The sequence below is a fragment of the Ailuropoda melanoleuca genome, chromosome 4 (genome assembly GCF_002007445.2).
Source record: "Ailuropoda melanoleuca isolate Jingjing chromosome 4, ASM200744v2, whole genome shotgun sequence".
In the NCBI taxonomy this organism is placed as follows: domain Eukaryota; kingdom Metazoa; phylum Chordata; class Mammalia; order Carnivora; family Ursidae; genus Ailuropoda; species Ailuropoda melanoleuca.
Window position 1 is genome coordinate 25,628,816 of NC_048221.1, and position 27,051 is coordinate 25,655,866.

Consider the following 27,051-nt stretch of genomic DNA (forward strand, 5'->3'; position numbering starts at 1 on the left):
AAAGAAGAAATACTTAGGCGTTACTTTATGTTACCTCTCATTTCAGGCCTTCTAGTGGTTTGGCTAATGGAATTTGATAAAAGCATAGTTTTTGGCTTTTTTAAAATCTTTTTTTTTGTTTTTGTTTTTTAATTTTAGGTAGTTAACATACAGTGCAATAATGGTTTCTGGAGTAGCATTCACTGATTCATCACTTACACACAACACCCAGTGCTCATGATAACAAGTGCCCTCCTTAATACCCATGACCCAAGAGTGTCGTTAAGTCCTGGTATTTATATGTTTGCATTCTGCCTCTCCAGAAAAGCCTTGAGGCAGCAAGATTTTGTGTGGCTCTCATCTTTGGTTTACAGTCATATATTTGGACAAATGAAAAAAAAGGGAAAGGTTTACAAGGAATTTTTCTTTTGATAATTTAAAGCGACACCCTGATATTTTCCCCCATGTTTTCAGGCTGACCTTGGTCCCGACAAGTATCTGTCAGATAAAGATTTTCAGTGTCTAATCAAACTTCTGCCTTCCTGTTTGGTAAGTACAAGCCCATCTATTCTTTTTCTTTTTTTTCCTATTTTAGTTTTAAGTAATCTCTACACCCAACGTGAGGCTCAAATGCACAACTCCAACATCAGGAGTCATATGCTCTACTGACTGAGCCAGCCAGGCGCCCCAAGCCCTTCTATCATTCTAGGTCCTGATGACAGGTTAAGAGTGTTTCCTTGTAGGGGCGCCTGGGTGGCACAGTGGTTAAGCGTCTGCCTTCGGCTCAGGGCGTGATCCCGGCGTTATGGGATCAAGCCTCACATCAGGCTCCTCCGCTATGAGCCTGCTTCTTCCTCTCCCACTCCCCCTGCTTGTGTTCCCTCTCTCGCTGGTGTCTCTATCTCTATCAAATAAATAAATAAAATCTTAAAAAAAAAAAAAAAAGAGTGTTTCCTTGTAGGTGACCATGGACAGAAGAGCCGGAAATAGTCTGTAGGCTCAAGAGCATGGAGGGGTACAGTGGATTTCAGTTCACACTGAAATTGCTCAGGGCTGCTCCGTAGCTCAGAGGCCGTTTAAGTGGCGTTCAGGACATCGGCACAGCCCATGAAACTTGACGATTTAAATGCTTACGTGTGTTTTCAGCAAATATCCGAGTAGGAAAGCACCTACTTTGTTCTCGGTGAGGATGTTTCTTCTATCCGTGGAATTGAAAGATCAGTTTCTCGCCTGAGAAAACAGAACTAATATGGTTTTAGATAAGCTCGGTGAGGGAAGGCACAAAGAGCCCTTTTGCTGTCCGAGTCACTTTTCTCACAGGCCAACTAGTTGGCCTTTAGGAGTGCCTGGCATTATTTATGCTAATGTACAGTTCTGATCCAAGGCGTTTAGTGGAAAGAACCACATCAATATATTTCAGAATATATGCAGAATGTCTTCAGGAAAAGACTAATCTGGCCAGAAAAGCGAGTTAGTATTGATGTTCTTTATCTGTGGTCTGCATGAGGATACAGGACCCTAGAATGAGTCATTCATGAGCACAATTATGCTGACCTATCCATCTGGGTTGGCAGATTCATTTTTGAAGATAGAGTGTCTTGTCAAGCTACCAAAACCAAGCTTTTAATGAAGTGTGCAGTGTAGCAAGAAGAATGCTGTGGTCTTTGTGTGTGATTAGTTGTGTGACATAGGCTCTCAGCATTCAATTCCAAATTTCCTTTAATGGTTGTGCTTTTTAAAAAGAAGGTAGTGCAGATAAGTGGTGCATATTAATTGTAGAAAAGTCAGAAAACATGGACAAGCAAAAATGAGAAAATGAAACTCACCTGTAATCCCAGCCACCCAGGAGTATGAACCAAAATGTTTAGTTGTTGCTTTTCTAGAACTTTATGTGGTTATTTTTGAAAAATTATACACATATTGTTTTAAAACCTGATTTTTTGGTTAATGGTACACCATGCCCATCTTTTATGTTGAATAAATATAATATCATTATTACTGGCTGCATAAAACTATCATTGGCTTTACTTCAGTTTATTCAACCAATCTTCTACAAGACATCTGGACCACTTCCAGTTTTTTGTTCTTATTTAAAAAGAAAAAAGCCACAGGCTAAATATTTGTGCCCATCCTTAATTTATTTTCGTCAAATAAGTAACAAGAATTAATAAGGGAGATATTTTGAGACTGTGTAAATGTCTGTTCTTATCAAAGCTCCACTAGTTTTAGCTTCACTGAGATTTTCCAACTCCATCATTCCTCTTATGTTTATCAGTTGGCATTGTACTGTAAGGAAGAGCTTCCTATTCTCTCGTCTTTGTCTATTTATATCAGTTTGAACTCAAGGATTTTTATTTTATTCATTGGGTTCCTTTTTGGGGTGATGAAAGTGTTCTAAAACTAGATTGTGTGGTAGTTTGTACAGCTCCATGTATATATGAAAACCATTGAATTGTACACTACAAATAGGTGAATTATAATAGTATATGAATTATATTGTAATAAGCTGTTATAGTATCAATAGCAGTCATTTTGTTGTGGTGGTCAGAAGAAGCTTCATGATCAAGGACTATATTTTCCTGGACACACCCTTCCATCCCCCAACCCACTCAATCCTTGCCCTCCCAAACCTTTGCCCAGCTCACATCCTATGGGTTTAAATTTTAATGGTACTCGTTTGAGCAAATGGACATTGTAATACCTGCCTGAAGCCAGTTGGTTCATGTAACCAAAATTCCAGGTCATATGAGGACTTTCAGCCATTAAATAATTTGTCTTACTCTCCACCCCCACTTGGTTGACGTCAATGGCCCCACCTCAGGAAGACACTGAATCATCATACTGTACCCTGCAAAAGAAGGACGGGAAGATTCATGCTAGCTGCTTTGGATAAGGGCCAAGATGCGAAAAGATGCTGCTTTTTTGCTTGTTTTCTCGCTTTTACGCTCCCTGGCTTGGCACCAAACAGCAGCGTGAAATGTTAGGCAATGCTGTGAATGGAGACGCATTTATCCTGGTCCTCACTTGGCTGTGCTAGGTTTGGTTGTATTCTTTACCAGTGTACAGAGGCAGAATATGAAAACCATTATCCCCCAAACTTGTGCCTGAGCTCAGAGCATGTGCATCCCCAGACAGATGCCTTCACAGGGAGAGCTCACCACGCCAGTTGTCCGTGTCCCTTTGTCAGTATAGTGTATGTTCCTTCTGTCTCCTGAAGAATGACATGGTAGTTGATTATCTGATAAGAAAAAGCCACATGTTCAGGGAACATCCCTACATTTATGTGCAACTAAACTGCTGAGATGGTACTTAACTCTATATAACCAGATTCTTGATCTCAAAGGACCCAGATGCTGATGCAAATAAATGTGAATTTCTTTTTTGTTTTGGCAGCACCCTTATATATATCGGGTCACCTTTGCCACAGCTAATGAATCCTCTGCATTGCTTATTAGGATGTTTAATGAAAAAGGAACTTTGAAGGACCTGATCTACAAGGTACTCGTGGTGCAAGTTCATGGTCATAAAGAAGTTCTCAATCCCTTCAGAACCTGTTACAGATACTTGATCTCTAAGATTCCGGAAGTGAGGCCCTAAGGGTTTTATTTTAAGTTTGATTTGATTTGGAATTTATTTTGATTTTAGCAGTAAAACTACCGAGTCTGGTTAAAGAGCATTCCTTTCCCCAAATGAAAGAAGGTTGAACAGGTAATGATTATGTCCATTACCATTGTAGGCTGCTCTCTTAGGTCGGTTTTAAAGTTTGTGTCTTTCACTTAACAATACTGAACTATCTCAGTAAAGTTGGAAAACAAGACTTCAGGGTCTGCTAAGGCCAAGACCAGGGCCATCTGCACTGGAACAGAGAAGGGATGGAACTCAGGTCAGCCTCTTTCTATTAACTGTACAGAGTCTTGTAATTTAAAAACCCACATCCCGCGAGCTGACCTCATCTGCCACCCCCAGCTGCTTAGAGTCCTGCCTGTTCCAGGAGGCTACATGTGGAATTCAGACCCTCTGCTGCTTTCTTAATATGCTCTTTGTGCTTTTCCAAAGGCAAAACCAAAAGACCCATTTCTAAAGAAGTACTGCAACCCTAAGAAGATTCAGGGCCTTGAACTCCAGCAAATAAAAACATACGGGCGGCAAATATTAGAGGTAAGAGGTATTTAATATTTACTTAGGTTGCACTGGAATTTCATCCAGATTACAGTATTCTTTTGGGAACGTTCTTGGGCAATATCCAAAAAAGTTTAAATTGTCTGATTGCTAATAAACTGATGGCATTGTTCTATTTTATCCCAAAAAGCAAATATTTGAGACTAAGGCAGCCGATTCAGATCTACAAAATTCCAAAAGCTTAGCTATTGGAATTTAGTGTCTGATTTTTAAGAACTTCACTGTGCAGTACCAACTTTTGTGTTATGTTTGGTTGATCTTTATCTTTGTGCCAAGATTGTTGATTTTGTAATGTCAGTACATAACCATATGGCTCCCGTGCAGAAGTGTAATTACCATGAAAAGCCTTTCCCATATCACTCTCTAGAGCCTTATTCTCCAGGCTTCTTGGATTGAACAACCCTATCAGTGAAAACAATTTAAGCATAACCCCCCTCAAAGTTATATATATAACTAGTATATGCATGCACTACTGTTAATCTATGTTGTATATTATAAGTTCAGTTAGGAAAAAAGGAGTTTTTTTTTTATTTTTATTTTTATTTTTTTTAAAGATTTTATTTATTTATTTGACAGAGATAGAGACAGTCAGTGAGAGAGGGGACACAAGCAGGGGGAGTGGGAGAGGAAGAAGCAGGCTCCCAGCAGAGGAGCCTGACGTGGGGCTCGATCCCGTAACGCCGGGATCACGCCCTGAGCCGAAGGCAGACGCTTAACCGCTGTGCCACCCAGGCGCCCCTGTTTTTTTTTAAAGTAGGCTCCACGCCCCATGTGGAGCCCAACACAGGGCTTGAACTCATGACCCTGAGATCAAGACCTGAGCTGAAATCAAGAGCCGGACACTTAACCGACTGAGCCACCCAGGCACCCCGGAAAGAAGGAGATTAAAAACAAATAGAAAGAGAAGTTGTCAGGGGCGCCTGGGTGGCACAGCGGTTGGGCGTCTGCCTTCAGCTCAGGGCGTGATCCCGGCGTTATGGGATCGAGCCCCACATCAGGCTCCTCCGCTATGAGCCTGCTTCTTCCTCTCCCACCCCCCCTGCTTGTGTTCCCCTCTCTCGCTGTCTGTCTCTATCTCTGTCAAATAAATAAAATCTTTAAAAAAAAAGAGAGAAGTTGTCATATTTTCTTCCAGCCCTCAGTACATTGTCCTGGGCACCCCCTTTGGCTAGCACTGCTCTAGTTCATGAGGTCATTATGGGTGTATCTCCAGGCATCTCTCTTGCTGGGTGAGCCACCGTTTATTAAATGGCAGCTGAAAAGTTTGCTTCTTTCTGTGGGAACCTGTCATGTGTTCCTATTAATAAATAGCCCAATATATTCTGAGAAGAGATTGGCCTAGGGATGTTTTTAGTTAAACCCCTTTTCCTGAACAACGGCTGATGCCTTGACATGATAGCTTTACTCATCTGTGTGGGAGGGTCAAGACTTTGGCCTGAAAAGAGCTGGCCTGTTGAGATCAGAAAGTGCTTGAAGTCGAGCTTTTTGGCATCCGAGCTGTTAACCCCAAGCAAGTGCAGGCTGCTCCTCTGTTCTTTGTAAATGAGGGAGCTTGGCGTTGCATCTCACAGCTGGAAAGCATTCACCATCACCCCCTTTTCCAAAGAAATGGATGGAGGTGGCATTTTTCTTTAGGAATCTCCTCAGTGACCTGTTTGGTTTTGTTTCAAAATACATTGACTTAAAAAACTAAGTTTAACCAATTTCATAGCTGAATGAGTTGGGGGGGGATGTAACCTATACATATTTTTTAATAGGTACTGAAGTTTCTGCATGACAAAGGATTCCCTTATGGGCATCTTCACGCCTCCAATGTGATGCTAGACGGTGACACTTGCCGGCTGCTAGACCTTGAGAATTCCTTATTGGGCCTTCCTTCCTTCTACCGATCCTATTTCTCACAATTCAGGAAAATCAACGTAAGTTGCTAGAAGTAATGAAAACAGCAAGTTCATTTTTAGGTGTAACTAATCCCCGTGGCAGGACCCATGATCTGCCCATGTAAGAAATATGCACTAAGCAGTGAAAGGTACAGGCAGGATAGGCCATGCCTATTGGCTCTGTTCTCCCACAGAGCATCACTCTATCTTTAAGAGCCTCATTGAAATGGTAGATGGGACAAGGAGGGACGTAGAATCACTGACTGGAAAATAGTAGAGAGTAGGACCAAGACCTTGGGTCAGAGCAGTGCCTTGTGAGCTTTTGCAGAAGGCCTTGGAGTTGTGTTTTCACTACCAGTTATGAGTGGGGTTGCCCCTGGGACATGTTTTTCTCTGGAAGCTTAGGGAAGGGGGATTCCCAAAGCTAAACTGAAGGATAACCATGCTGCTGCTCTCTTGTCTTCCACAGACATTGGAAAGCGTGGATGTCCACTGCTTTGGCCACTTACTGTATGAAATGACTTATGGACGACCGCCAGATTCAGTGCCTGTAGATTCCTTCCCTCCTGCACCATCTATGGCTGTGGGTCAGTATGGGGTTTGGAGGAGTCTTCTGGGCCCTGGTAGTCTGCAGAGCTACTCACCCCCTTTCCAGAGTCCAGGAAGGACCCAGAGGACGTTGCCATGCTCCATAGCCAGCCAAATCCAATTTAAAAGTAAATCAGGTCTGAGCAATTTATTTAAATTCACTTCACTAAAAATTCAGATGGCTTGTCCATTTGTCAGGCTATCTGAAACCACAGGAGACGTATTATAACTGTTCGAATTTCGGGAGCAGGAGGTTGTAAAGAGAAGCCTGGCCAGACTGAGTCTGATATAGAAGCAGGAGCCAGGAGCAGGCAAATTGAAGCCAGCCTTTCTACTCGGGTAGGTGTCAAAGGCCAGACCAAGGCTGGAGTGGGACCTGCAAGGAACAAGAGAGCCATGGGCCGGCCATCTGGTAGATAAGAGGCTGGCAGGCCGAGAGTGAGGAAAGGTAGGCTGGAGTACAGACACCTGGCAGATTGGATGCAGGTGTTCTTCCAGCATTACTCAGGAGACTGAGGAGGGCCGGGCGACAGGCGGGAGGCACCTTTGGGAGAGAGACGTAGGGACTGATGCAGACTCATCCAGGGAGCCTTTCGTCCCCTCCACAGCCAGCTCAGAACTCATCGTTAGAGCACTGAGAGGGGAGGGCAGGGTACCTCTTGGACCACCGAGCCTTGGAGGTGTGCAAGCTAACCCTCCACCAAGTGCTAGTTTTGTGCCAAATGAGGTGGTTCAAGAGTACAGGCCCTGAGACTACTTTGTGTTGAGTTCGAACAGCTGAAACTGAACAGTGACCCATGAGTGGAAAAATGTGGCTGCTTTTGTTTATATCATCCAAGGTGTTGGATGATGAGATATCAACAGTTGGCATTTTGTGTGCTGGTTTTGATTAAAAAGCAGGCAAGCAGCAAAATGTCTTTCGAGTTCAGAATTTTCTGTGTAGTGTTTACTTCTCTTTTACGAGAGCAAACACTTTTATGAATGATATCTGGAATCCTTCCTCCAATTATCTTAGAAATATATTTAGCTTTCTGTCAGCATGTGGTTTCTGAACCATTTATTTTGAGTCATCGGTAACATGGTGTTGCCAACATTCCCCTTCCCCATGTATGCCATCTGTCTGTGCGTGAAGAGTTTTGACACCGTCCTGATCAGCCTGCAGACAGTTGTTGCAAAGTGGTGTCAAACTTTTCATCACCAAGTGGATTTGCCAGCATGTTCTGTGGAACTAAAATGTGTATCTGTTCATTTCAAGTGGCCGTGTTGGAGTCTACGCTGTCTTGTGAAGCCTGTAAAAATGGCATGCCTACCGTCTCCCGGCTCTTACAGATGCCGTAAGTCAATCACACGCGTTGGTTGTCACCTTCCTAACTGTGTAGAACGCCGGACCACTGCGCCAGGTGCCTGTGCCATGGTAAAGATTCAGGTGTGGTCCTGGCAGAGTTGAAGTGACATGCTTGCTGTTGGTCACTTGCAGCATGATATCGTGACCTCTCCGCTACCGTGGTCTGACTACTGTCCCCTGATGTCCACATATTCCTGTGTGTCTCTTGCTGTCGATGTTAGTGTCATGTGTGTGTACACGTGTTCCCCACCCCCCGTCCCCACTTAGGACATTCTGACAGAGGACCTGCTTGAGTGCTGTCCTTCATGGCCCTGTTTCCGCGCACCAGCTGGCCCTCAGCCATGGGTGGTTCTGCCCTCTAGGAGGAGGGTAACGTGTTTCTGACCTTCCGTGCACTCGTTTGTTCCTTTGCTCCTTGGGTCACATGGATTACACATCTAACATACCAGGCATTGTGCTCGAGGCTTGGAGTGCAGAAGACATTCTCCCTTAAACTGGGTGATGACTAGTTCAGGACTGTTGTAATAGTGCTGCAGGGTCTTTCCTCCAGCTGTGTCCTCTGTCTGTTCTTGGAGAGGGCAGCAGGGTGGTTAAGAAGGGTGCATCTGATGTTAGACAGACCTGGGGGTGGACCCAGCCTCACCACTTCTATCTGGGTGACCTTGGGCAGGTTTCCTGCATCTGGAAGTGGAGGCTCCTTATCTGGGAAATGGGGATGGTAATAGGCCCCACCGGAGAGGGTTGTTGGGAAGATTGAATGAGACGGTTCCTGGTGAAGTGCCAGGTACTTAACAAGTGCTTATCGAATGTTAGTTGTGATGAATATTGATTAGCTTGTATTTTGTGAGCATCACATGCCATGTGGTGCACCCAGTGTGTTGTCTGTACCAGCTTGTTGTATAACAGATGTACTCAGGGAACAGTGATGTAGGGAGACAGGGCAGGGCTTAGCTTGAATGCATACAGCCAGAGCTCAGAGGAGGTCCATGTGTTTAGAGAGGGTCCTAGGCTCTGTAGAAACCCTGCAGAGCCGCCCCAGACCCTGCCCCGTGGATGTGACATTTCAGAGTTTGACTGACACTGGTGTGTCCCTCTCCCAAGTAGCCACCATTAACAACAATGTGAATATGGAAGAATAGACCCAATTAAGGAAATGAACAATTTTCACAGAAACTTTTAAAAGAAAATGCATTTGTAGTTAGGGAACAGCCTGGATCCCCGTTGATTTACTTGGGTTTGCATTTGCAGCCCCCACATTCCAGACCTCTTCCATTCTCCTTCCAGCCTTCCAAGTCAAAGGGAATCCACAGTGTTTTTTCCTCACTGAAGTCTTTCTACCCTGCGGCCTTGAGAAGAACTTGAAGAGGCGTGAACTATGTTCAGTTAAAATGCATTTTCTGGAAGTAAATGGGCCTGTGCCCTTGACGGGGAGAGTTCTGTCTCCACCTCCAGAACTGCCCAGGGAACACTGTGGGGAAAAGTTAACTGTCATTTCCACTCGTGAAGTATTTCCTGTTTTTTAAAAAGGGGGACTCCTCAACGCAAGACTCCCACATAGCCATGTGGGCACTGCCCAAGTAACCATTTAAATTCTCCAAACTGTCTTAGCCAAAGTAGTCCAGAATTCCTCATGCTGTTGTTTTTAGTAACATAATTTTTGAAGAGAGAATTGATATACTCTAAAAGCTGCTTTAAAAAAAAAAAAGAGAGAATACAAGAAACACTTCTTGGAGGAAGATTATTTTCTTGTTAGATTCCAATCAGAACAGTTTCTTTCTATTTACACATTTGTATTTTACTGAGCTCTAGAATGAATTTTTTAAAGATTTATTTACTTATTTTAGAGAGAGAGAGAGCGAGAGCAGGGGGAGAGAGAGCATCTTAAGCAGACTTCTCGCTGAGCTAGGAGCCTAATACTTGGCTTAATCTCAGGACCCTGAGATCATGATGTGAGCCGAAACCAAGAGTTGGACACTTACCCCTAGAATAAATTTTATCCTCTTCTGGGGTTTAATAAAAAGGGGGAAATTGGTTATTCTCTTTAGAAATATCGCATAAATTATTTGCAATATGATAAAAATATAACAATAAAATAATATAATAATTTGCAAACCTAATTCTTAAAGTGTTTATTATTTTACTCTATAGCATGAGAGGACTGTTGCCCTGCAGTGTGGGGAAATAACCTTCAGTACAGGGCTGACCCAGTCTCTCCCTGGTAGCACCTCTGATACTGGGGGGCAGGGGGGAGGTTCTGCGCTTTTTCTGTGGTCACATTGGGTGGCCCGTAAACTTTGAGTTTGTCGATAAGCATGAAGTGGTGGACTGGGCCAGGGCTGGGGGATGTGGGAACCTCATGGGCTAAAGATGTCTCACTCTGTTTTGATCCTGTTCTGAGAGGACACCTGGCTTAAGAAAGATTTTTGTTTGTTTCTTTCTTTTCTTAACAGATTATTCAATGATGTTTTACTAACCACTTCTGAAAAGCCACAGTTTAAGGTAAAGCAAATCATATCATTTTTTTTTTTTTGGTTTGTGACATATAGAAGTTGATTTTGAAACTTAGTGCTTTTAAAAAAATTATTGAAGAAGAACTGACATACAACGTTATATTAGTTTCAGGTGCACAGCAACATAATGACTCGATATTTGTGTACATTGTGAAATGATTACCACAGTAAGTCTAGTTAATGTCTATCACTATATATAGTTATAATTCTTTTCTTCTTGTGGTGAGAACTTTTAAGATTTACTTTCTTAGCAACTTTCAGGTATACAATACAGTATATTAATAATAGTCACCATGCTGTACATTATCTCCCTATGACTTACTTATTTTGGAACTGGAAGTTTGTACCTTTTGCCCCCTTCACCCATTTCATCTGCCTCCCCCACCCCAACCCTGGCAACCACCATTCTATTCTCTCTGAACAATCTTTTCTCTGTGAGTTTAGGTTTTGTTTTGTTCTTAGATCTGACATGTGAGATCATATGGTATTTGTCTTTCTCTGTCTGACTTATTTCACTTAGCATAATACACTCTAGTCCCATCCATGTTGTTGCAAATGAAAGGATTTCCTTTTTTATGGCTGAGTAATATTCCATCATATATACCCCATTTTCTTTATCCATTCATCCATTGATAGACACTTAGGTTGTTTCCATGTCTTGGTGTAAATAACGCTGCAGTGAACATGGGAGTGAATAACTTTTTGATTTAGTGTTTTGATTTCCTTCAGATACATACCCAGAAGTAGAATTGCTGGATCATATGGTATTTTTAATTTTTTGAGGAACCTCCATACTATTTTCCCAGTTTACATCGCCAGTAGTGTAAAGGTTTCTTTTTTCTCCACATCCTGGCCAACAGTTGTTATCTTGTCTTTTTTATACTAACCATTGTAACAGATGTTAGGTGGTATCTCTTGTGGTTTTGATTTGCATTTCCGTGATTAGTGATGTTGAGCACCTTCTCATTATCTATTGGCCATCTGTGTGTCAAGTTAGTGCTTTTTTTAATCAGACAAGAGAAGGTACAGTATTTTTTTTATTGACATATAGTTAACATACAATATCCTCTTAGTTTGCATACATCAAAGTGATTTGATATTTTTATACCTTATAAAATGATCCCCACAATAAGTCTAGTTACCATCTATTACCACACAAAGTCATTAAAATATTGACCGTATTCTCTATGCTGCCATGAAATGGCTTATTTATTTTATATCTGGAAGTTTTGTTACAGTATTTATAATAGCGAAAATTTGAAAACAATCTAAATGTTCTACAGTTAGGGACTAGTTTAATAATTTATGGTATATCTGTTTATAAAATGTGTTTTATCTGATAAAAGTAAAATTTATAAAGACATTGTAGTAGCATGGAAAACTATTTTTTGGGCTAAGGGGGAAGAAGCAGGATATAAAATACAATGTGTAAAAAAAATACCTGTGTCTAGCAGAAAGGCAGGAAGGAAAAATCCAGAGAGGTAGCAGTGTTGTGTGGTATCATGGGAAGAACAGGGACTTTGGAGCCCCTGTTCCCAAAAAACCGAGGGTGATGCCTTACTTTGCTTTTTTAATACGAGCCATTTATCTATGGCGGCTTTTCTCAAACATGACGTGTTTTTAAAAGATTTTATTTATTTATTTGTCAGAGGGAGAGAGCACAAGCAGGAGGGAGCGGCAGGCAGAGGGAGAGAGAAAAGCAGGCTCCCCACTGAGCCAGGAGCCAGATGCAGGACTTGATTCCAGGACCCCGGGATCATGACCTGAGCTGAAGGCAAATGTTTAACTGACTGAGCCACCCAGGCACCCCATCAGACACAACATTTGACATTTGGGATCAAATAATTGTTTGTTATGGGGGTTTTCCTGTGCATTGTCCGAGGTTAAGCAACATCCTGGCCTGTACCCACTGGATGCGAGCAGTCCTTCCCTTCTGCCCCACACATTGTGATGATAAAAAATGTCTCGAGAAATGTCCCCTAGAGAAAGAAGGGGGCAAAACCACCCCTATTTGAGGTCCACTCATCTGTGGGCCTGATCTTGGAGTTGATGTTTACGCAGTATGTACGGTTGGTGAGTAACACATGTTCATTGTCCTTGGTCAGCTGAGGTGGTCTGTGTGAGCACCTGAAGGGGGGGGGCCTGGCTCTCCTCAGAGCTCGAGGTTAGTTTTGTTCTGGGCAGTAGAATGAAGGGTGATAATTCTTCCTCCTCTCCATATTCCAAAAGAACATGCAATACTATTAGGATGAAATTCCATTTAGGAAAAACAAAAGCAAGGTGGGGTCAGAAGATCGTACAGGAGAGGAAGACACTTTCCTCTGTCCTATTTTGCTAGTCAGAGGAGTACTGACAAAAATAGCTTGTTTGGATCTGAAGTAGGAAAGAAGAACATTTAAATCCATCTCTTCTTCACTGAAACTCCTCAGGAAATATATTCCACCTTGTAAATAAATATGCTCTCCCCAAACCTGAAAGTCCAGCCCAGGAATTATTATTAGACCTTGTTCTTTCCTGGAACCAGAGAGTCTGTGCAACAACGACAATGCGATTTTAAAAACCAAGGTTAATTTCTTGTGTATGCACTTTCTTTTTGGAAAGATACAAAAGAAACTGGTGACATTGGTTGCCTCCCTGAAGGAGAACCAGTTGGCAGACTATTTAGTGTGTATGTACTCTTTCATATCTTGAATTTTGAACCATATTACCTACTCAAAGTTTTTTAATTTAAAATTTTAAAAGAATAAGAGAGACAGGAAGTTCACCATGATCCAGGTGTCTGTTTTCCAGGCCTGACCTTCTTGTGGCTTGAGAAACTAGTTAAGTTAAGAAATGACAGGCTCGGAAGCATACCGGGTACCAGGCTATTGTAGGAGCATCTTCCAGCAGGGGGCGCCTGGGGTTGAGTGTCCGACTTGATTTCAGCTCAGGTCATGATCTTAGGGTTGTGGGATTGAGCCCCATGCTAGGCTCTATGCTGGAGCCTGCTTAAGATTCTCTCTCCCCGCCTGCCCTCACGCTCTCTCTTTCTCAAAAAAAAAACAAAACAAAAATAGAACAAAAAATGAGTGTCTTCCCCAGGAAAAAGCTTAAACTTGTGAAATTCAGAAAGTAAATTTTTTACAGAGAAAATTCCTCTGAAGTTATAAAATACTCCAGTTACTTGAATGTGTGTGTGTTCCAATAAGCTGTATATATTTTTTATTCTAATTATGATAAAAAACATAAAAGTTATCCTCTTAACCATTTTTAAGTGTACACTTCAGTAGTGTTAACTGTGTTCACATTTGTTGTGTGACATATCCCTAGAACGTTTTTACCTTGCTAACTGAAACTCGAGACCCATCAAACACTTCCCCATTAACCCGTCCCCAGCCCTTGGCAAATACAGTTCTACTTTCTGCTTCCATGTTTCAGATATCTCATATAAGTGGAGGCTTACAGCATTTGTTCTTTTGTGACTGGCTCATTCCACTCAGTGTAATGTCCTCTGTGTTCATCGGTGTTATAGCATATGACAGGATTTCCTTTTTTTTAAAGATTTTATTTATTTGAGAGAGAGCACGAGTGAGGGGAGAGGAGCAGGGAGTCCGATGTGGGACTTGATCCCAGGACCCTGGGATCATGACCTGAGCTGCAGGCAGATGCTTAACCAACTGAGCCACCCAGAGTCCCCAGGATTTCTTTTTTTCTTTTTCTTTTTTTTTCTTTTTCTTTTTTTTTTTTTTAAGGCTGGATACTATTCTACTGTATGCATATACCACATTTTGTTTATCTATTCTTCTGTGGATGGACATTTGAGCTTTTTCACCTCTTGGCTATTGTGAATAATGTTGCAGTGTGCAAATATCTCTTCGGGACCCTGCTTTCAGTTCTTTTGGTTAGGGACCCAGAAGTGGGATTGATGGATCATGTGGTATTGCTATCTTTAGCCTTTCGAGGAACTTCGTGCTATCTTCCACAGCGGCTGCACCATTTTACATTCCCACCATCCGTGCATGAGGGCTCCACTTTCTCCACATCCTTGCCAGCACTTGTTATCTTCTGCTTTTTCAACAGTGACCATCCTTATGTGTGTGAGGTGATATCTCAGCATGGTTTTGATGTACATTCCTCTATTGATGAGAGATGTTGATTGATCTTTTCATACACTTGTTGCCTATTTGTAAATCTTCTTTGGAGAAATGTCTCTTCAGGTCCTTTTGCCCATTTTTATCCCCCTTAGATTTTCTGATCTTTTTTTTTTTTTTCAGCTTTATTCTGGTATAATCTATTTTTGGTGACAAATCATTTTTCTGTCAGGTTACTTATTTTTCTTTTATTGAGTTATAAGAGTTCTTTATATATTTTGGCTGTTAACCCCTTATTAAATATATGAGTTCCAATTATTTTCTCCCATTCCGTAGGTTCCTTTTTACTCTGTTGAATGTTTCCTTTGATATGCAGAAGTTTTAAAAAGTTTCATCTGTCTGTTTTTGCTTTTCTTGCCTGTGTTTTTTGGTGTCTTATCCAAAATCGTTGTCAAATCCAATATTTTAAAGCTTTTGTTTTGTTCTAGGAGTTCTGTAGTTTTAGGCCTTCAGTCCAGTTTTGAGTTGATTTTTGCATATGGCGTAAGGTGAGGGTCTAGCTTCATTCTTTCACATGTAGATACTCAGTTTTCCTAGCAGCATTTATTGAAGACACTGTCCTTTCTCTGCTACATACTTTTTGGCACCCTATTCAAATATCATTTCACCATATACGTGAGGGCTTATTTCTAGGCTGTCTGTTCTGTCCTGTTGTTCTATCCATCTGTCTGTATGCCAATATAACATTATTTTGATTACTGTAGTTTTGTAATATACTTTGAAATCAAAAAGTGTGATATTTCCAATTTTGATCTTCTTTTTCAAGATTGTTTTGGCATTTTGAGGTCCCTTGAGTATTACTTGAAACATATTATGTTTATTTATGTGTATTCTATATTCATTACTAGAAAATGGTAATTAGGTGGTGAGCATGTTGGGGATGGATAGTATTCAAGGGATTCTATTGCCAGTTCCCTCCTTCATGATAACCAGCCGCTCCTTTACTAAAATCAGGACCTTTTAAGAGAATCTCTGGCCATTTTATTCAATGGAGGTACTTTCTCTTCTTTCAGATCCCCACGAAGTTAAAAGAGGCATTGAGAATTGCCAAAGAATGTATAGAAAAAAGGCTAATTGAAGAACAGAAACAGGTAAAATTGTTAGTAGCTCCTTATTGCCTTTTGATCATCTAGCATTTGCATCCTTTGCTGTGGTATTCACAGTGACTTACTTTTGACTGGTTGTTCATTCCATAAACATTTCATGCATCATTGCTCTGAACTGGGCTCCATGGTCAATGCTGTGAGATAGCCGATTACTTCACAGTCCTGCCCTCAAGGGGCTCAGCCTGTGGGGGAAGCAAGCACATCCATAACATGTGGTCATCCTTTATGATTGGGGCAGGCGGGGTAGTGGTGGGGGGCACACGTGGTCCTTGCTCTGAAGGTTCTGGGAGCCACGCTTGTCTTCCATAGAAGAGAGAAGGGCGGGAAGGAACAGGGGGAAACGAGAAAGGTCTTCATCTTCTGGCAGACTCTTCTCCCAGACATCCAGACCCAAGCTTGGAGGTATACAGGCTGAGCAAGGACAGAATTTTCATCCAAAATAATTTGATTTGGCAAAACATATTAGAGATTTTCATTAATCTAAGATACACTTACGATTTGTGGTGAACTGTGGTCTCTTAAAGATTCACCAGCATCGAAGACTGACAAGAGCTCAGTCTCACCATGGATCTGAAGAAGAAAGGAAAAAGAGAAAGATTTTAGCTCGAAAGGTAAACCTGATGTCTCTGAATTCTCTGTGAATTTTTTTTTAAAGATTTTATTTATTTATGAGAGAGAGAGAGAAAGCATGAGCAGGAGGAGGGAGAAGGAGAAGCAGGCTTCCCACTGAGCAGGGAACAAGCCGCTAGGCTCCATCCAAGGACCCTGAGATCATGACCTAAGCGGAAAGCAGATGCTTACCCGACTGAGCCATCCAGGCGCCCCCCCTCTGTGAATTCTTGACTACATGTGAAGAAAGTTGTGGGTTAATAGTACACATTTAGTTAATGACAAGATTTTGTGCTGTATCTCCTTGAAAGCTAAAACTATTTCCAGATGACTGGTTTGCAGCTTCTAAAAAAGAGCCACATAATATCAGCAGAGAAATGGACCATATAGTTTCCTGGCTTGCTGGGATGATTACAGCCTAATGTAATTGGGGAGAATGACTGGCCTGAGATAGTAAACTCAGCATTTTTGGTTTTATTCCCCTTTTTGGTTGTGGTTTGTGGCTTCTTAACTGTATTAAGTTATGAGGCCAAATATGACCTTGTATGTCGCTAGTTTAACTGTGTGCCTGGAAAATACTTGTATTGTAACTCTCAGTTTCAGCGTATTTATCCTTTGCTGTTCCCCATCTCTCTTTTATTTTTAAAGAAGTCAAAACGATCTGCTGTTGAAAATAGTGAAGAGCATTCAGCAAAATACAGCAACTCCAATAATTCAGGTAACTGGTTATAGATTGCAGTGGGCCTCTGGACCCAAGAGTCAGGACTAGGAGTCAAGAGTTTCTGGCTTCTGGTAGCCCGACACTGGGCAGTGTAGGGAACAAAAGAACCCTGCCCCTAGTAAAGAATTGTGACAACATTCACGGGCTCACCGGACTCAAGTACTAGAAGAATCCTCAGAGGTTATGGGGTAACCCAGCCTCTGCACTGATGGCGAGACTTGATCAACCAAAGATGAGCATTAGGCATGGATGAAAAACCAACCCAACTTACAACACGAAGCCTCCTGTTTGTTAGTAGAACCTCCTTGAACAGAAATGACCCTGAATCCTGCCCTCTGCCCTGGTCCCCACATGGTGGGAGGAAGTGTCCTCATACGTGGGTTAAGGAAAGCACCCAGCGGTGGGGGGTGGTGGTGGTGTGTGTGTGGGAGAGCATCTTTCCAGAAGGGCCGGGATAGCACAGAGCACCGTCCTGAGTTGGCAGTCCTCGCTGCCACTGCTGGCTGCCCCTTGCCCAGCCCTGCTGGCTTTGGGCCTTAATGTCTCCATCTTTGGAAATCAGGGCCAGATTGAGTGATCCTTTGGGGACTTGCAGCTCTTCCACCTTATGCACCTTATGAATCTTTTTTTCCCCCACCTTATGAATCTGTGAGGTGGAGTTCCACAGAGAGAAGGGGAGGCTTCATCCTACCCCGGGCAGCTTCGGCTTAGCCTGGAGGGCCACGGCAAGGGGAGGTTTTGTTAGGTTGAGGGATAGCTGCATATACTTTCAGGCAGGAAGGGCTGAGCAGAGAGGAGAAGCTGAAGATGTACGAAAGACTGACTGGGAAGCCAGAAGGCCAAGAGGTTAGCCTCAGGAGCCAGATGTCAGTCTCCCTGTGGAGGAACCCCAGCCAGCTTTTCCTGGAGGCAGGAGCCAGGAGGGCTGGGTGAGGAGGCAGAGGCGTTTCGAAGTGGAAGGAAGGGAGGACGTGGGGGGTGTCCACAGCTCGTGTCTTCTCATGTCTTCTCCGCACAGTCAGTGAGGAGATGCCTGCCAGGGCGCACAGGACGTGAGGCCTGGACCAGCTGCAGCCAGAGACTGCAGGTGGTGCGGGTGGGGCCGGAAGTTGGAAGAAGGGCTGTGGGGAAAGGCCGTGGACTCCGGGAAGAGGGGGGAGTGTGCTGACACAACTGACTTCAGACTTCAGCCGCAGGAGGGAAGAGAGGCAGGGAGGCCCCAGTGAAGACCAGGGCTGGCTCCTCAGGGATAGTGGCTGCTGTGGCCAGCGGGTAATTCCAGGGTTAGAGGTCTTTTTTCCCCACGGTTGATGCAGTGAACATGGGCCAGTCATCGTCATCATTGGGCTGAGACTCATGTCTCCAACCAGCATGTCTCACGGATACTCTGTCTAGCGGCTAATTCTTTATAGAGCAGAGAAAGCCTGGCTCAGTGTTCTCCACCTTCCCGAGGCCCTGCCTACCTGCAAGGCTCTGGGCCCCAAGCAGCCAGATGAGAGTCCATGGACTCCTGAGATCCTGCCACACCCTCAAGAAGTTCAGGAGAGCCAAGTAGCCGTTGGTGGAAATGGACAGATCATCTCCAGACCCCACTGGAATCACAAACGCAATCTTCTCCCCCTTAAAAATCTACTTTAGCATTGCAAAGCAGTGGGAAGACAGGATGCTTTGGGTTTTACCTCCTTTTTCAGTAAAATGCCTCTCCTATTTTATTGGGAGGTGAGAGAATATTGCAGATGGTGAAAAGCTACTCCACTTGAGGGAGATGTGGTTAAATTTGGGTGTTTCTCCTCATGCCCAATGTCCATGCTGTGCCCAACCTGTCCTGTGGGTGATTGGAGGCCTCTCAGGGGCATGATCGCAGCCCTCCCTGGAGCTTCCGTCACCCCCTCCATAGGACCTCTGTGGTGGGGAGGGGGCTTCCTGTTGCCACAGGAGGGCTTACGTAGGAACCTCCATCTGTTCTTTGGGCCGATTTCATGTCAGGCCGGGAGGATACTCTCTGGGGACTCCTGAGCAATAGGGAGATGCTGAGAATATAAGGATATGCACCTTGTTTTAAAGGAAATAAAGGTGCTCACTGGATTTCATCTGAGAAGAGGCCTGGGAGATCCACAAACCAAACAGACCCTATCTAATGGAATGTAGCTGCTGATAATATGGAATTTCTGCATAGAGCATTGCTATGTGGACGCTGTGGGGAACTCTCGCTTCCCTTGGAGAGGCCTCCACTGGACGGTTCTGTCCCTTGAACTGCTTATGGCCACTGTCACTTGTCATTCATTATGCAGGGACAGAGGCTGGGTCAGGAAGAAATACCATAGCCACCTGCACAAGCTGTTGACAGCTCAGAGCTGGTTTCAAACCAGGCAGGGCGTGGGGAGCGGTGGGTGGCAGAGGGCCCTTAGTGGCCTGGGGACGAAGCGTACCCTGCACTGCAGTGGAAGTCTGTGGTCACGGGGCCCAGCCTCTGAATTCTCTGTCCCTCCTCACCTTTTACCGGAAGGCCCACCCACTCAGCCAAGTGCGGAGTCTCAGCCAATGGTGAGTCCCCCGCTCAGGCCAGATTCCAAATGTCCATCTTTGGTTCCCAGGAGGGTTTCTCTGTGTTTTCTCTTAGCAGGATCTGGGGCCAGCTCACCTCTCACGTCCCCATCGTCACCGACTCCACCCTCTACAGCAGGTGAGTGACAGAGGTGGAGTCCCCTGCCACCCTCCTCTCGCCCAACAGGAGGAGGAGTGGGGCCCTTTGCCTTCCTGCCCAGGCCCAAGCATTGCAGGGCTTAGGCAGGACCAGCCTTCTCCAGGGAAACCAGTGGGGAGTGCACACTGGGTGAGCTGAGGGTCTAGATGTCCAAAGTCAGACTTCCCGGGGAGTGGAATAGTGGCTTCAGAGGCAGCGGCCACCCTCTACCTCCAGCCTGCGCTCTTGCTGAAAAGCCTCACGCAGGGCTTCTCAGATCAGATCTTGCCTTGGTACATGCTGAGCGGAACAAAACAGTTGCTCTGTGGTTCAGGCGCCTTCTTCTGCTAGAGCTGTCTCCTCGGGGAGCCCAGCCACAATGTCTGTGTTGTCACCGAGCAGCACTGGTGAAATGCCCAGGTGTAGGAGTGACATAACCACCAAGTTTCTGATTTCCTGATAAATGTTCGTGCTCTGTCCTGCTCTCTAATGCATTTACTCATCTGAATAGTTTTCTGTGGCTAGCCTTTGTTCTGCCTTTGTGAATTAAATCAGATTACTATGAGTTTTGTTTGAAAAAAATGTAGAAAGAATTTGTCTTGGGGAATATTTATAAGAATAATCTCTAATTCTGTGGGATAGCCTCATAATGTTCTTTCCCTCCTTCCTTTTTGAACTAGTGTCTTTTTTCTGACCATTTTGCAAGCCTCATAAAAACACATTGGGGGACCAGTATTTCGTTTCACTTCTTAAGGGAACCAGCGGTTCTAGACGTCAGAGGAGCTGGTTCTGCCATTCAGAGCTTGTCAGCTGTGCTTGGAAGAGTTGCTGCAGCTGTTTGAGGGAGGGTCATTGCCTCGGGTTAGTTTATGCATTGACAATTCCATATAAATTAAGGCCTAAGGCAGCACCCTGGAGCTATCAAGAGCATTACCCATCTGCTCTCAAATCTTCTAACTGACCTTCCTGAGAAAATGAGAAGCAAGTGTAGAGGGAATGGTTTGCACAGCTTACTTCTGGCTGGTGGTGTCTCTTGGTGACTGGGGATGGTTACTGGTGGCTTGCTGCTGAGTATTCCGGGCCAGGACCCGTTTTGAGGAACAAAGCACCTGGTTCATAGGAATGATATTCTTTTTCCTGGCTGACTTTGTGAGCAGTTTTTACAAGAAAGCCCCCAAATGTTGTTCAAGAGAGAATATAGTCTCCTCTGTCTTGTATAGGCTTGTCAGAAGGACTTGTATAGGCTGGTCAGAAATTTCTGGAACTCCACTGCCCAGATCATGTTCAGCCATTTTCTGGAAGAAAGGGTATTAATTTCACACCACTTAGACATTTGAAGGAAATTGAGAGAATGGTGAGAATCCATAAACCCTTCTTTTAATACACGAGGTGTCTCTTTAGTCATAGAGAGTACCTACTGTGTGTGCATTAGATGTGGTCGTGGGAAGTTAACTGCCAGTTCTCATTTTTAAATACCTTGGGGAATTCTCAATCTATTTGGATTTTTTTTGTGACTCCTCTGATTTACCTGTGTTTTGAATGGGAGCTATCTTATACTGTAGCAGATTTGCAGGAGATGAGGAAATTTTTAGAATGAGAGAAGAAAAAGGGGAATCTTTTGGAATTAGAGGCAGTGTTGGAAAAAACGTTGAGGTGAGTGGGAGCGGTAGGGGGCATTACTTTGAATTTGATCGTACTTATTCTGGAAGGGAGTTGAGAGGGAAAACATATGTGAAGCCCCAAGCACAAAGCCTGGCAGAGGTAGGTTCCCAGCAAATATTGGCTCCTTCTGTCCTTTATCTCCTCTAACGATTTGTTGATGAAATTAGTGTCTCAGCCCTGAAGACTCTACTCTGACCTCTGCTGGGCACTTACCGTAATGCATCTACTAAAAATGATAACTACTGTTTGCCTGTCGACCCAGCATTTCAGGCCCTTAACAGTGAGTTTATTCATTCAGTTACTCAGGATGCATTTAGTGAGAGCCTGCAATGTGCTGGGCACTGTGGTTGGTGCTGGGTTACAGGGATGAATAGACAGACAGGGCCCTAGCTCGTGTGGAGTCCCATTTCCAGCACCTCTCATGAGCTCCAAAATGGTAGGCATAATTAAGCAAATGCTTTCCTTGGGGTCCAACCATGGTAATTTTTTTTCTCCCAATATTTCCCCTCTTTCAGTAGAGAATCTCCACCTGGAAAACTACTCCACCAGCTTCTGTTCTGTGTAAGGCACAAGGGAGCCACAAACAAGTAGTAGCTTCATGCTACTATGCCCATGGCTGCTGCTCAGTAAATCCTTGCTGCTGGTTTGCTTGGGCCTGCTCTGCCTTCAAGGCCTCTGCTGGGCGAGAGCAGACTCTGGTTGGTCAGCCCCTGCTTAGACTGGTCCCTCCTTCTAGAACAGGAGGCCAGGCTTCTCAGTGGGCTCATCTTTCCCGCTGCTTCTCTGCATGCTGCCCATCTTGTTGGTGGAATCACATTTACTCCAATTTATGTCTTTATTTCTAGGCCAACTTTATAATAAAAAAAAAAAAGATGTGCTTATCTGGGAATCAAGGCAAGAGTAGTATCTTATAGCTTCATGGTGAAAGGCAGTTTTCTCAAAAAAGGAAGGAAAAATCTTCACTCTCAAGGACTAGTATTCAAAAAACAATTCCTGCTCAAGGTAGCGTCTCAAACACAACTGAATCTGGGAGCCCTTGGGAACTCTAGCTTGGACCGGGGAACCTAAACTTGAGGGCAAACACTTGCTAGTTCTGGGACCTTGGACAAGACTGTTGGCCTCCCTGTTGCTTCTGGTTTCCCGTTTGTCAGTGAGGATAATAATAGCGCCTGCCTACGGGCATTATTATGAGGCTCCAGCACATTCCATATGTGTGGGGTTAGAACAGCACCAGGTGTACAGTAAGCCCTTGCTACACTGTTCCTTATTGGGACATCTTGGATGAGTCAACTTTATGTGTCCAGGTGTTGGCTACCTCCTCTGTCAAAGGCAAAAAGGTCAGAATTAAGGGGAAACCATCTCACAGTCCCTTCTAATCAAGCATACAGCAAATCCACTGGAGACCCTGTTTGCTCAGCAACAGATCAACTTAGGCAAGTTCACTTGGACCGCGTTGTCTTCTTCCTGAAAGCGTCAGCTTTAAGCACGTTTGTGATAACTGACGGTGGTCGTAGGCTCTGTGACTTTTAGTATGGGGCAGAAGTGACAGATGTTTCTAAGTGAAGGTATCTCACTCTCATGAGCTCTTTCCAGCAATCAGGTAAGTGCTGGGGCCTCCCCCATTCCTTCCTGCACCTCCTGCCATGGCGCCTCTTCTTGAGGTCCTTACCAGATTGATAAGAGAAATATTTTCCTTAGTCTGCTGGTGATTCCTTTTGGAGGGGTGGGATTCTCTAAAACTCTTGCTGCAGTCCTTATATTTTCAGTGAGAACATTCATTTCTTTTCTGCTAAAGGTTACGCTTCCTACCTCTGGAAAATCACTCTTTCAAGAGCTTTAAAATTCTTTATCCTGACTTATTTCATGGTAAATATCACCAACTCGTGTTTACACTTTGTATTCCTAGAACCGATGGTTTAAAAGGTCCCAATTTACACACACACACACACACAAATACGCCCTTGCACTCTCTCTTTGGGAGCAGACAGGCCTATTGTCTTGCTGTTGTGTGTGTGTGTGGCTTCTTTTTAAAACAGGTTTGCAAAAGAGTGTCTTGGGAAAGCTAAGTAAGAGGAGACCCTAAATTACTGTTGTTCTTAATAATCCTATCTAACATATTTTAGGTGCTTATTTTGTGCGAGGCGCTGTTCTATGTGATTTATAGTCAGTTTGATTTAATCCTCACGAATACCTTCCTACCAATGAGAGTAATTTCTACTATAGCTCCATTTTAAAGTCAGAGAAACAGAGGCTCTAGTGAGGTTAAAGGACTTTGACCAAAGTCACACAAGTGGGGGACGCTAGAGCTGGGATCCGAACTTGGTTCTGACCTTGCCTGTTTACCCCGCCAGTTTTGATCGAGTGCCTGTTTTCTCGGGTGCACTGCAGGGTTGTATGCTGTTAAATATTGCTCAGTGGCCTGAAAAGAACCCTGAAAGTAGAGTTGGAACACCCTGGGTGTGGTCCTAGCCCTGCCACTTTGCAGCTAAGACTTTGGACAAGTAATTTCCATTCTTTGAAGCTGTCTTCTAAAAGAATTCCTGGTCTTTGTTGGTAATGTACACCACAAAGCTTTATAAGCAGTAACGTGCTATCAAGTATAAGCTATGAATGTCCTGCCAGAGAATTCTAGCCCTTTTGCTTGCAGCTTATAATTTAAAGCAGTCATTTTGGAGAGAGATCTGGCAATTTATAGAAAACTCAGTGTGTAAGAATAAGTGGTGAGAGAGGGAAGTTTCAGATCTGGAGAGCTGGAGGAGGGAAAACAGAGCCTTATGGGCACAGAGTGACGGAAAGCTTAAATAATAGGAAAGATGGTTAAGAATAAAGCACAAAAAAAGAAGTATTTATTTAGAATGTTGGGAGTTTTCAGAATCTGTCTAGCCAGGTCAAAGTCTGAAACCCATTCTAGGCTCAAAATCCATGTCTCTGGCCGTAAGAATTGCCTTTTTCTCGAAACCTACACACACACAAAGCAGTTGCCATGTTTGGGACGAACGGGACTGCCTTCAGTGCTTCTCTGAAAAGTGTGCTGACTCTGCTCTCCTGCCTGCCCTCTTTGAGCCCTCCTTCCTCACCTCCAAGCCCAAGGGGGTAAGGCTGGTATGGGTGGTAGTGGCACAGGGCAATGTCCCCGGGATCCTCCTAGATCTGTCCCTTGTGAGTGGTCAGTCTGCCCAGCACCTTGTGGGCCTCATTTCTCAGCCCTTCCCCAGACGAAGTGATTCTCCTTGTTTATCGGGAACTCTGGGATTCACTGTCAGGGAAAGCATTATCCTTCATTCACATTTAACCTGGAATCTAGTCGGTGAAAAGGAACACAAGAAAAAATGTTTGCCTTGCTTGTTTTCTTTTTAACGGTTTTGTAGTCACAAGTAAGCAAATGTCACTCCCTGCCCAAATCTAGCCTGTAGACCCCAGTGGCCTTCAGGGAGGGAGCACTTGCCCCTGCCCAGGAGCTCCACCTTAGCCCTACCCTGTGCTCTTGCTCTTCCCGGCTGTAAAAATGCCCGTCTCCATTTTAGATTATAGAAGACTCGACTGGGGAAAAGTGAAGAGTTCTAATTTTTCTCCCTTCTTGATAAATTGTCCTTATTTAGCAATAGAACTAATGACACTTCCTGTACCCTTTCCACTTTTGGGGGGGGGGGGACTAAAGCCTTCACTGGTCTTCCGAAGTGAGTGTTGTGCTTGTAAACAAGTAAAAATCCCACCCAAATGGCTCTGGGGGAAAAAACAGAAGAAAAAAGTATGAAGAGGAAAGCGACTCTCTGGCAACTCTAGTAGCATATTGACTCCCTGGTCACTGTATTAGCATATTTGCCGTCTTCTAAAAGGGTCACAGTCGTTTTTTATAAACCGGTGCATTTTGCAACTGGTGCATTTGCGGTGAAGTAGGTCCTAGTTTGGCAGTGAGAATAATCAGCATGTGATGTATTCTAATATTTTGCTGTCTCTTACTATTTGATTAAATGACACTAAAATCTGAATAATGACTTGTGTCCCCTCTCTTTCTCTTTCTCTCTCTTTGCTGTTTTCAGTAGAGCATGCACCATTTTGAACGTGAATTTTCGGTAAAGTAAGCTATACTGATTTCTCTAACTTTAAAGATGCTCTGTTTCTGGATATGAAATGGGCCCCAGTGCATCTAGACCACTGAAGTGATGAACAAATGGGAAAGCAGATTTGGGATGATTTCCTTATCTGAACATTTAAGTGAAATACAGCATCTTTAAAAAGCACCCAAGTGACTTCATTTACATTCATTTCATTTTCACCGTGACCTTCAAAATCTTCATTTCCACTCTGTTTGTAGTTTTAAAATACAGATCTGAAACCTGTAAATCAATCGCATGGTATTTTGGTATATTTTAATTTTGGAAAGCAGGATCTCAGAGTCTTGGTGCAGCAAACATACTGGTTCCCTACTGAGTTCTTGGTTACAGGAAGACAACTCACTGGCTTTTGTAACTGAGTAGGGAAAAACAGTTCTCTCTAAAGCATCCCTAATAATTCTTGAGTTGGGACATGAGTGCAGCCTCCTCATCTATCTGAGGCAAAATACAAAGTCCGTGGCCAAGAGCTGGGGGCGCTGCCTGCTTCCAGGGGTCACTGCTGTCTGTTCCCTCTCGAGGGTGGCTAGCAGGTCTGGTGTTGGTCTGGTGGCCATGTGGTCTCCCCACTTCTATTCACGGACCACAGATGAACTCAGACCAGACACTTGTAGATTGCCCACTGCTAAAACTGGCCCCAAAGAAAGGGCACCCCCAGACGTCCTTTCCCTGAGGCTGGCGAGGATGTTACGGCAAGGCATTCTACCTGACATCTAACCTATGCTCTTCCTGTGATGGTCTATGGTCTGTTCCAGGGCCTCTGCTGGATTGCCAGGTTCTCATTAGTTTGGTGAATGGGACTCCGGGGAGGTTAGAGTAGTTGGCTTTGGGGACTTTGTCTCAGAGTAGGTAGGATGGGCCAGAACTGTTTCAGAGCAACCCTCATCCGGGGTTTGCAGGCCAGTATTTTTAAAGCTGGGTGAATTCAGTTAGCAACCAACCTTTTTTTCTTTTTCCTTCAAATTTTTATTTAAATTCTAGTTAGTTAGCAACCCATGTAACATGGAATCTGTCTGGTCTGGTCTGTGGCCCGGGGATAAGGGCTTTTGGGTACCTGTTGGCAGGGAGGAGTCAGTGGCACTCAGGTCTGCGTCAGGCTGACTAGCCAGCTCTGAATTTGGCCCCATCAGTATTGCCAACTGTTAGAACGTGTTGTAGCTTAAGCCCCAACAAACTGTAAAGGAAGCTTGTGGACTCTGGAGAAGGTGAAAAGAAAAGGCCATAAAACCCTGGGAGGGGGGGGCCTGTAGTCAGAGGCTGAGTCCCTGGGTCTTTGTTCTTGCTTCCTCTACTCCTGACCTTTTGACTGTGGGACTTCCTCCCCACTTCAGAGTGTTGTGAGCTGGCAAGATGATGCCTGGCCTTGCCCTGGTTGTACACATGAAGATCTGCCCTCGTTGTCGCAGGCCCAGTGAGGAAAGTGGGCCTTGTGGGACAGTTAGGCCCTTTCGGTCCGGTCCGGCCCTCTGGGAGCAGACGTCAGGGTGACCTTGCTCCTTACCCTTGGACGAGCAGCCCCTCCTTCTGCACAGACCTCCATATCTCAT

General features: G+C 44.1%; 1 protein-coding gene across 10 annotated transcripts in view; it reads left to right on the forward strand.

The window, feature by feature from the left end:
- Nucleotides 1-27,051, forward strand: part of PXK (PX domain containing serine/threonine kinase like) — a 73,215-nt gene that overhangs the window by 42,648 nt on the left and 3,516 nt on the right. The window contains exons 7-18 of one of the 10 annotated variants that reach the window (XM_034658550.1): nt 454-528; nt 3,373-3,477; nt 4,036-4,137; nt 5,916-6,077; nt 6,508-6,625; nt 7,882-7,960; nt 10,422-10,470; nt 15,625-15,702; nt 16,242-16,328; nt 16,975-17,044; nt 19,671-19,730; nt 25,433-25,470. In XM_034658550.1, coding sequence (XP_034514441.1) covers nt 454-528; nt 3,373-3,477; nt 4,036-4,137; nt 5,916-6,077; nt 6,508-6,625; nt 7,882-7,960; nt 10,422-10,470; nt 15,625-15,702; nt 16,242-16,328; nt 16,975-17,044; nt 19,671-19,730; nt 25,433-25,452 — 1,005 coding nt within the window. In that variant the 3' untranslated portion in view covers nt 25,453-25,470. Of the gene's footprint in view, nt 1-453; nt 529-3,372; nt 3,478-4,035; nt 4,138-5,915; nt 6,078-6,507; nt 6,626-7,881; nt 7,961-10,421; nt 10,471-15,624; nt 15,703-16,241; nt 16,329-16,974; nt 17,045-19,667; nt 19,731-25,432; nt 25,471-27,051 lie in introns of all 10 variants that reach the window. The other 9 variants (XM_034658551.1, XM_034658552.1, XM_034658553.1 and 6 more) reach the window with 9 other exon arrangements.